The sequence below is a fragment of the Crinia signifera genome, chromosome 2 (assembly GCF_055691185.1).
Source record: "Crinia signifera chromosome 2, ASM5569118v1, whole genome shotgun sequence".
NCBI lineage: Eukaryota > Metazoa > Chordata > Amphibia > Anura > Myobatrachidae > Crinia > Crinia signifera.
Genome location: NC_139218.1, coordinates 163,563,706 through 163,573,973, shown reverse-complemented (window position 1 = coordinate 163,573,973; position 10,268 = coordinate 163,563,706). Strand labels below are relative to the sequence as shown.

At 49.7% G+C, this 10,268-nt stretch overlaps 1 protein-coding gene across 1 annotated transcript in view; it reads left to right on the top strand.

Moving 5' to 3' along the window:
- Positions 1 to 254: 254 nt before the first annotated feature.
- Positions 255 to 10,268, top strand: part of SARS1 (seryl-tRNA synthetase 1) — a 97,163-nt gene continuing 87,149 nt past the window's right edge. The window contains exon 1 of the mRNA XM_083173158.1: positions 255 to 569. Coding sequence (XP_083029284.1) covers positions 434 to 569 — 136 coding nt within the window. The 5' untranslated portion in view covers positions 255 to 433. The remainder of the gene's footprint in view (positions 570 to 10,268) is intronic.

The window sequence follows — 10,268 nt, the reverse complement described above, 5'->3', positions numbered from 1 at the left end:
CATATAAAATGGAAACAACATTGCATTAAAACAGTGCGAACTATTATGGTACATATATTTAGCTGCAAATATCATGCACAGCGAGTTTATATTTGTTCACGCTCAACCAGAATCTGTGATTTCTCCTTCCCAGTATCCCCTGTGGCAGTTTCACCAGAGACATACCCACGGGAACGCCGGCGCCCACAACGCCAGAGGTCGCTGCAGAGAGACAACCTGTTTCGGTTTCAACCAATAGATTTTCATTGCCTGTTTCGCTCTCTTGCAACTCTGTGGCATTTGCAAGCGTATAGCAGCTGTGTTAGGTTCCTGTCAGGTTCCACCTCCGTCTACGTCACATGACTGTGACATCGTTTCTTCCTCGAACACGAGTAGGAGACGAGTCACTAATCACGTAAATTTTGTCTGCAGTCGTCCTCACTAATATTTTACTATGGTGTTAGATTTAGATTTGTTTCGTGAGGATAAAGGAGGGGATGCGGAACTGATAAGAGAGAATCAGAGGAAGAGGTTTAAGGATTCGGAGCTGGTAGATGCCTTGTTGAAGGCAGACGTTGCATGGAGAAAATGTGAGTAATACCGTGCTCTTTGTATCGTATTATATCCATTCTAGATTTTGCTCTAGGGGAAATCAGTCATCTCCTGTCTTTTTTTTTTCCAATACAGAATTGTGTTGTACTGTATCTTTCAAGCTTTTCATAAATCTCATAGTCCTTTGAGCCTGTTCTAAGGAAATCTGGAATCGAGATCTCTAATCGAATCTCTAACAAGTTTAATATTTTTTTTTTTTTTTTTTTAAATGAGTTGTTGCTTTGCATAATGCTATTTTTGTTACCATAAGTCAAGACATAACAGAGAGAGAGAGAGAGAGAGAGCAGCATGTGCTGGATTCACATCTGATGCAATCCTGCAGCCAGAAGTCTGGGCTAGGTGGCCGGGGCGGGAATTAAAACTCCACCGTTCTTTAGTGACTTGCCATTCATGGCATCTCTGTTGTTTTGAGCAAAGGTCATTTATAACTGGTCAGTTACTGATGTAATTGTCCCTATGTTATACTGTTTGTACTACATTATTACTACAGAACTACTGAGACATTCTCTGTAAACCCTAATGACATAACTGGGATTTCTGTGTAAAGGACAATACACACTAGGTGATTTTTTATTTATTTTTTTACCCCAACGTGTATGCTTACTGTGATGGCGTGCTGCGCACCTGCATACTGTACTATCTTCCCCACGAGCACTCTGGGCCACCGCAGATCACTCCCCTCTTCTGCCAAGCACTCAGGCGTTTGTCTGTTCGGGCACCAGAACGCAAGAGCACCCGAACACCCAAGTACACACTCCGCCATTGCCGGGCACTTTCCCCCTGAGCAGCGCCAAACTTTCCAGAGTGGCCACTCTGGGCTGCTGCTTCTAGCTTCAGTGCGCTACCTGCAGAAGGTAGTGGCTGCAGCTTGAATGGTGGGTTTTCCTCAGGCTGGACAAACCTTCCCTGGTAGGTTAGTCCTGCCCCAGGAAAACCCACTACTCACTCTACGCACTAGGACACAGGTCTTTGCGGAGCAACGAGGGCTCCATTTCTAAGCGATCTAGTCAGATCAGTTAGAAAAAGTGGATGAATTTGCCCCGTGTGAATGCCGCTTTAAATTTCAAACTATGGGGCAGATGTATTAAGCCTTAACAAGAGAGAAATGCAAGGATGATAAAGAGAGAGATAAATGTCTAGCCAATCACCTCCATGGTACAGGCTATGTTTGAAAAAAGTCTGTAAGGAGCTGATTGGCTGGACATTTATCTCTTTATCACCCTTGCATTTATCTCCTGTTAAGGCTTAATACATCTGCCCCAGTTCTATATCACCTGGGACAATAGATCATCTTTGGGCATGGTATATTCTGTATATGCCTTGTGCAGTGTTTTTAAATGTACCTCCTGCAACATAGCCGAGTGAAGAATCTTCAATTTTTTTTCATATGCTTAGTCAGGAACTTGAACTTGTGGAATATCTGTCTCCCACTTATTCGCTCCACACCCCCACATGAGACTTTAGGACAGTGTTTTTCAACCACTGTGCCGTGGCACACTAGTGTGCCTTGAGCTGTTCTCAAGTGTGCCCCCAGATCTAGAGATGCCCAAACTAGTTTACAGCCACCACCAGTTCAGGTGTTATTTACTGGTCTCTTCTTTTCATGTAAAGGGCCAATGTATTTTATTTGTGTTACCTGTGGGGACCAGTGTGATTGTTTTTTATATGGGGGGCAATAGGTTTGTTTTTTTCCTGTGGGGACCAATGTGTTTTGACCTGTGGGGATCTTATGGTGTGCCTTGACGATTTTAAAATCTTATTTAGTGTGCCGCAAGGTAAAAAGGTTGAAAATCACTGCTTTAGGAGCAAGCCAGGATAGAAAAATCGAGTTAAGGTACTGATGTGCAAGGTACAATTGTTGCAACAAATCATGCATAGCGTGCTGCAGCATAGGGAGGGGTAGTGACTGGGCATAATGTCTGGCTGAGAGAAACATGTAGAAGTCACTATTAAGCTCTGTACACACGGGGCGACCTGGCTTTTAGCTGAGCGATGCTTTGTGCTGAGCATTCATGCTGAGCATGGCTTTGCCTATTTTTATAATAGGCAGAAAATAATGGATTTTAGAATAGCCGTCCTCCCAAAAGCGAAACAGGAAGAAAGCACACGTGTCTAACAATTTCAATACATTTCGGCTAATACCCCGTTCTCACTGCCGCAAAAACCCGGGTATTTCCCAGGGCAAGCTGAAAGTTCCCATGTCCTGTCTCAGTGTGAAAGGGTCTTTGTGAAATTCCCGGGTGTTATGCCCCGGGAATTAGACACGGGTTTTTTGCAGGGTTTTTCCTGGGTAATACACGGGTGTACATTAGTGTGAACAGCACAGACCCGTGTTTTTCACACATGATGCCAAAAAACAAGCTCATTGGGGGATGTAATCATGTTATGTGACATCCATTATATGCTACACAAGTACGTATACATTATACGCAATTATTATACATATACAATATACGCAAGTACGTATACATTATATGCTATACAAGTACGTATATAGTGAAAATCACTTTAATGTACATATGATTAAAATATGTACATAAAAACATAAACGTCTTGTCCTTATTATTAATATTTTATTAAATGTTGTAATAGCCATGATAAAATCTATGCAGTGTGCTGGTGAAAAAAGCCCTATTTAAAATGACATAATCTTTAGGCAGCCAATAAAAGCTGTTTTTAAGCAGCCAATCACAGTAATTAGTACAAATTTCCCAACAGCCAATCAAAGCTGCTATTACATGCCACACACTTGTTGGAAGGCAGACCATGGAAAGCAGTGTGAAAGGGGCAGACATGGGAAATTCCCGGGTCTGAGGTGCAATGTGAAGGGGGTATTTTGAGCTGAGAAGCTCTGTGCCCCCCCAAAAATCCGGCAAGAAAAACCCGGGATTTTGCAGGGGCGGCAATGAGAACATGGTATAACAGGGATAACGTTTTTTCTAATGCATGAACAGCGCACCTTATGTGCGCTAGAGACAGCCTGCTGAGTAACAGCAGGGGGCTGCCCCCCTGCAATACCCCCTGTGACGACCCCAGGCTCATAATGTGCATTACTTTTGCCTCATGTAATTTCCGCCTTGAGAAAGGCAGCGTTTAGAGCTTTGCACGGGTCCTGGGGCCACACACGATTCTGCGATCACACAGAAAGCACGCAATAGCAAGGTCCAACGGAACCTTTATTACATAGAGACTAAATAAACATGTAAACCGTAACCACACTATGTACATATATATACAGGTAGCATTAACATTAAACACAGTTATGAATAGACCAATATGACTAGAACCACACAAAGCAAGAACCCCTCCCCCAATACCGGGAATATCCACCTCAGGGAATACTTGCGTCTGCTGGATGTTGGTTGCTGGGAGGGCGATGATGGTGTCCTGCTGATCTTGGCCTGCGCCAATCACTACTCCTGGGAGTAGGGCACCCTGGAAAAGTCACCCAGCTCCTGCTGGCACACTTAAGCCCGGCACCTGTGATGCTCTGGTGGGGGCAGTACGCTTGGCTGTGTCCCCATCTACCAGCACCAGGCGGACAGGCTTGGTTCCTGGCAGCCGCCTCTCTCTGCAGTCTCTCAAACTCAACAACAACCCCCACCCCTGGTGCGTGCCCTCTTCAAAACTTCCATCCTCCCAGAATGCTCCGCTCCCCTGGTGACCTCACGGAGTGTCCTGATTGGAGGGATTTCAATCCTGCTCTTTAGAAGGTGTCTCAGAGCTATGTGGAGACCCCCTGTGGTTTTGGAGACATGTAGTCTGCAATGACTGCCCTTAGAACAAAGGCCAGGTAATTATGCTGATAAGGAAAATGTCCACTTTGGGATTGTATAATGAGCCATGTTAACCCCTTGTAGTCATTTGTGATGTCACAGCCCCCTCAGCTGATTGCTGCTTCCTGTGCAGGGGGGTTGTGAGCGCAGGGGGAGAGGGGGGGTCAGTCCTGGCCTTCCCATGTATCACTCACACACTGGATGGCAGGAAATTGCACACATGCAATAAACAGTACATTACGGAGACAGACATCTATCAGTCTCAGGGGTATATGCCCTGATAGGCACAACACTTATAAGAACACGGGACTACTTCCCGAAACAACTGGTATCTAATAAAGTCACATTTTATTACTATAGAACACACAGTCCTGTGGATAGCTCCATTAGTGTGAGAGGCACGGCTCCCAGGAGGTTGCAGTCTATGAATTCAGCTAAGAGGGTGTCTGTGTCTCTGGGCTGTATTTAGGAATTTTGGGGTGTCTACCCCCTCATGATCCAGGTGCGGGGGTGCCCAAATGATGGTTCATGACACACCTCCCCCTTCCTAAATCCGGTCAGAGGGGCTAGCTCCGCGATCGGAGCCAGTCAGGATGACCGGGCCCAGAGATCGCATGCGGGCATGGTCCCGCTCATCCTGTCGGGACAACCCACAACCCTTTGGGTGTTCCTTCTTCCTCTTGGGTTTGGCGAATCGTCCCAGGGGCTGCGGGTCAGGTATAACCACTACCCCTGTGGCCTGGGCCGACATCACCCCTTTCCCGCCTGGGTCACCCCAAGGTGTGCATATGTTACCCTTGGGGAGGACCGGCTCCTGTTCCGGGTGAGTGGGGTCTGAGGTCAGCAGTTTACCATTTGTAACACACCTTCCCGCATCCCCGTGACCGGGTTTTCCCCTGTCATGTGGAAAGCTTTCCTCCTCGCCTTCCCTTTTGGTTGTTCCTCCTCCCTCCGCCTCTGGCGCAACTGGGAGGGGCCTGATCTGCGCACTCAGACCAGCATCATGGAACCTGGCCGCTCTCAACAACAGTGCTGATGTTGGCTGTAGAGGAGTGGTGGGTACCGACAATGTTCCTCCCTCCAACGCCTTCACATCCACCCCACTTGGGTCGGAAACCTCCCCCAGCCCCGGAAACTGCTGGGCCTCCACTGGGCAACCTTCCATCCCTGTCTGTTCATCCACCTCGCAGGGCTTCCGCACACTCTGCCCCCACCTGCCCCTAGCAATAGGCAGTGGCCCAGGGAATTCTCCTCCACCCCATGGCTGCAGAAGAGCAGGGGGTATCCGCATTCCTTCTCCTGCTCTTCCCTCAAAAGCTTCCCCCTTTGGGCCGAACACCTCCCCCAGCCCTTGGAACAACAACTGCTGGGCCTCCCCTGGGCAAACTTCCATCTTCCCCAGGGTGCACTGGTTCCCCAGCCTGGCTATGAGAGGGACTGGTGGGGTGGCATTGTACAGCAGCACTGCTGGCATCACCCTCACAGCCCCAGGTGCAAACTCACATTCTCTTGCTCGTGCCATGCTGGGTAGTGAGGTGTCTTCCTCTGAGGCGCAGAGGGGTGATGAGCTATGCCTCTGACCATCCCCTCCATGTTTGCTTGCTTGGCTGCCTGTTTGCTGCAGTGGCTCCCCGGGCACATAATTACAGTTAGTCACTCTTGCAGGGGACTCACAGTAGCGCTGCACCCCAGCCTCTACTCCCTGCTCTGGCACCCCGGTCACGTACCTGCCTTTTAACTTCAGATCCTCCTGGCTCTGATGGCTAAGTGGGAACAGTCCTGGATAATCCTCCTGGGGGGGTGGAGCGGCGGAGCACACACCAGACACATTTTCTTCCATCTCCCCCTGCTGAATATGCTGGGGATCCTGTGGCAAGATGCCCTCATTCGCTGGGCCGCTGGTGGTCCTGTAAGGGAGAATTACTGCCCCCTCGGCTGGGGCACAATCATTGCAGACCCCCTGGCCGCTAGTTTCAAAGTCTCCATCTCCCACATCTGCAAAAGGGAAGATGTACTGCCATTCTTCCTGGGGTGCCATTTTTGGGTGCACCCCCATCCTTTGGCTAGCTGCTTGGAGCAGTGGCTGACCACTGCTTTGTACCTCCTGTGGCGAGGACTCAGCAATCACAGTCCCAGCCTCCGAGGTCTGCTCTGCTCTGGGGCTATTCTCTGGGGCAGCCCCTGCACTGTATACTGGCACTGCTCCATCTATCACGGGCTCCGTGTGCACCAGTCCATCATCACCATGTGGGGCCACAGTGCCCAGCTCTGCCACACTACTTGGCACAATGCAGGGGGAATAAATATCCCCTTCCCAATGTCCATCTGCAACAGACACAGTCCATGATGATAGGGCTCCTTGGGAGTCCCAGGTCCCTGGTGCGAAATCGCAGGGACACTCCACAGCTCGTTCCTCATTTCCCAACTCACTGAATGGGAACAGTTCTGTGATTTCTCCCGGTGTCAGAGGGGAATTTAGTTCAGTGTCTCTGTGCGGATGCACAAGCTGCAGCAGCCGACGTTCCTCTGCCTCTACCCTCTGACACTGGTCCAGCCACTCTGGAGAATTCAGCTGCCCCTGTGCTAGGGCGACTCTCTCTGCATTCTCATAGCAATGCAGGAGACACTGCAACTGCTCCTGGACACTTCTCAGTTCCCCTGGACACAGGACCCAGTTTCTATACGCGCTGAACGCATGTAGCGGGTCCTCTTGCTGCTCGTACACCCATCGAATAAGAGTGCAGTGTGAGCGGCCTTCAGGGGGTGTGCTGCATCGTAGCCTCCATTCCGCAATTAGGTCCTCCAGACTCATTCTTGCTAATGGAGCTCCAGATTCTGCAGGCCACAGATCCTCCGCCTCCCCCCCTGGGATCTCGGTAGTGGACCCCTCGGTCATCCACCCCGGTGGCACCATCAACTCCTCCTCCCTTTGAGTTCTCTTCGCGGGCTCCTTCCCAGGACCCACTTTACGCGGTGCTGGCACGCTGGCCTCAGCGACCCGGCTTCTGTGCATTAGCTGATGCGTGGCGTTACTTACTTCTGTGACAAAAGCCTTCCACGCCACCGTATGCAGCAGGTTCCCTGCAGCAGCCTCAAATACATACTGCTCAAATTCATCGGTCAGGTAAGCTGCTTTCTCCTCTGTAGTAGCTCCTGTCCATACATTAATCCACCGATATGCTGCTTCCCAATCCTCCCAGAGGGGCTGCATCAGCGTGGATGGACTGCTCAGGTCCCATTCCTCAGCCAGACGACTCCATGACGATTCCTCATCTATGAGCCTCACTGCTCTGGGCAACTGTGGGCACCTCTTGCCTCTCTTTAGACGTTTCTGTCCTTTTCCTGGCCCCATTCTCCAAACGTGCTGCACTAGTAGGGCTTGGCCAGCGTCACTTGCTGAACCCCCTCACTTCAGCTTCCGTTTCTGGGCCACGGCACACTCCACCGTTCTCACGCTTGCAGGGAAAGTCCCCTGGACAAGCAGGCACTTAAGCGGAATTCTTCCCTCGCGTAATGCCCTCGCACAGGAACCTTTTTCTTCCTCCCCGGTGTTCCAGCTAGGTTTATAAGAGCTCTGCTCTGTGTGGTTCTATACTACTGGGTTACGGACTATTGCGCCTTTAGAGCTTGGCCGCATACCGATACGGACCCCTGGCTCTGCCCGGACGTCGGGCCTGTGTGATCCCCACTGCTTGCCACCAATTGTGACGACCCCAGGCTCATAATGTGCATTACTTTTGCCTCATGTAATTTCCGCCTTGAGAAAGGCAGCGTTTAGAGCTTTGCACGGGTCCTGGGGCCACACACGATTCTGCGATCACACAGAAAGCACGCAATAGCAAGGTCCAACGGAACCTTTATTACATAGAGACTAAATAAACATGTAAACCGTAACCACACTATGTACATATATATACAGGTAGCATTAACATTAAACACAGTTATGAATAGACCAATATGACTAGAACCACACAAAGCAAGAACCCCTCCCCCAATACCGGGAATATCCACCTCAGGGAATACTTGCGTCTGCTGGATGTTGGTTGCTGGGAGGGCGATGATGGTGTCCTGCTGATCTTGGCCTGCGCCAATCACTACTCCTGGGAGTAGGGCACCCTGGAAAAGTCACCCAGCTCCTGCTGGCACACTTAAGCCCGGCACCTGTGATGCTCTGGTGGGGGCAGTACGCTTGGCTGTGTCCCCATCTACCAGCACCAGGCGGACAGGCTTGGTTCCTGGCAGCCGCCTCTCTCTGCAGTCTCTCAAACTCAACAACAACCCCCACCCCTGGTGCGTGCCCTCTTCAAAACTTCCATCCTCCCAGAATGCTCCGCTCCCCTGGTGACCTCACGGAGTGTCCTGATTGGAGGGATTTCAATCCTGCTCTTTAGAAGGTGTCTCAGAGCTATGTGGAGACCCCCTGTGGTTTTGGAGACATGTAGTCTGCAATGACTGCCCTTAGAACAAAGGCCAGGTAATTATGCTGATAAGGAAAATGTCCACTTTGGGATTGTATAATGAGCCATGTTAACCCCTTGTAGTCATTTGTGATGTCACAGCCCCCTCAGCTGATTGCTGCTTCCTGTGCAGGGGGGTTGTGAGCGCAGGGGGAGAGGGGGGGTCAGTCCTGGCCTTCCCATGTATCACTCACACACTGGATGGCAGGAAATTGCACACATGCAATAAACAGTACATTACGGAGACAGACATCTATCAGTCTCAGGGGTATATGCCCTGATAGGCACAACACTTATAAGAACACGGGACTACTTCCCGAAACAACTGGTATCTAATAAAGTCACATTTTATTACTATAGAACACACAGTCCTGTGGATAGCTCCATTAGTGTGAGAGGCACGGCTCCCAGGAGGTTGCAGTCTATGAATTCAGCTAAGAGGGTGTCTGTGTCTCTGGGCTGTATTTAGGAATTTTGGGGTGTCTACCCCCTCATGATCCAGGTGCGGGGGTGCCCAAATGATGGTTCATGACACCCCCAGTATTTAGTGGGCAGGGCGATGTATTGACAGTTGCCTAGGCTTTAAATCGCCCCATCCGCAACGCCAGCTCAGGGCTAGCGTTGTCCTATCCCCACTGCGAGGACAATGCTACCCCTGCTGCTGGCTCTGGGCTGCACTGGAGATCTCATGGTAATAGTGAGATCTAGCGCATGTACATTGCAGCTGGCCGGGGGAAAGTAGGATCGCGCATGTGCAGGAACACCAATAAGGAGAGCCGTTAACGCTGGGCATAACAACTCTCCTTATCGGCGCAGGGGGGGTTAATGCATCAGGCAGTAACGGGTGCCTGCTTCTCCACGTTATGCAGGAGAATCGGTACCCCTTATTTTTAAAATGTTAGGGGCAGATTAATACATCTGCCCCATAATACCCAAACATTTGATAGTCTTAGTGGTTACCATAAATTGATTGGATACTAGAGAGGAAAAAGAAGTGGCCTGAGGTCCTGGCACCTGTAGATTCTAGCATTATCTTAATCATTAATCCACTTCTTATCAAAATTAAACCCCCATGACAAGTAAATGTTTGTATATTTATCTATTTTGGTAAAACAAACAAGGACATTTGGTTCCCAGTGCCACCACCCCCCTATAGACATTGTAAAGGTGCCCACGCATCGAAGCGATATCCCCCGATTTTTGCCCGATTATCAATGAACGTTGGACGATATATCTGCCGATTTTATCGGAAATCTGCAAAAAAATCGTTCTAGTGTGTGGGCACCTTAAGCAGAGGGAATATGTGTGTGCCATAGCTAATTGTAGCTTGTGGACTGGAAACCAATCAATGACCACATCTGACATTCCGCAAGTTTTTGTGTGGTGGCCGGCACCACATTAGAGTTGTGAAATGTAGGGGCTATAGTTATTACACTGGTGGCTG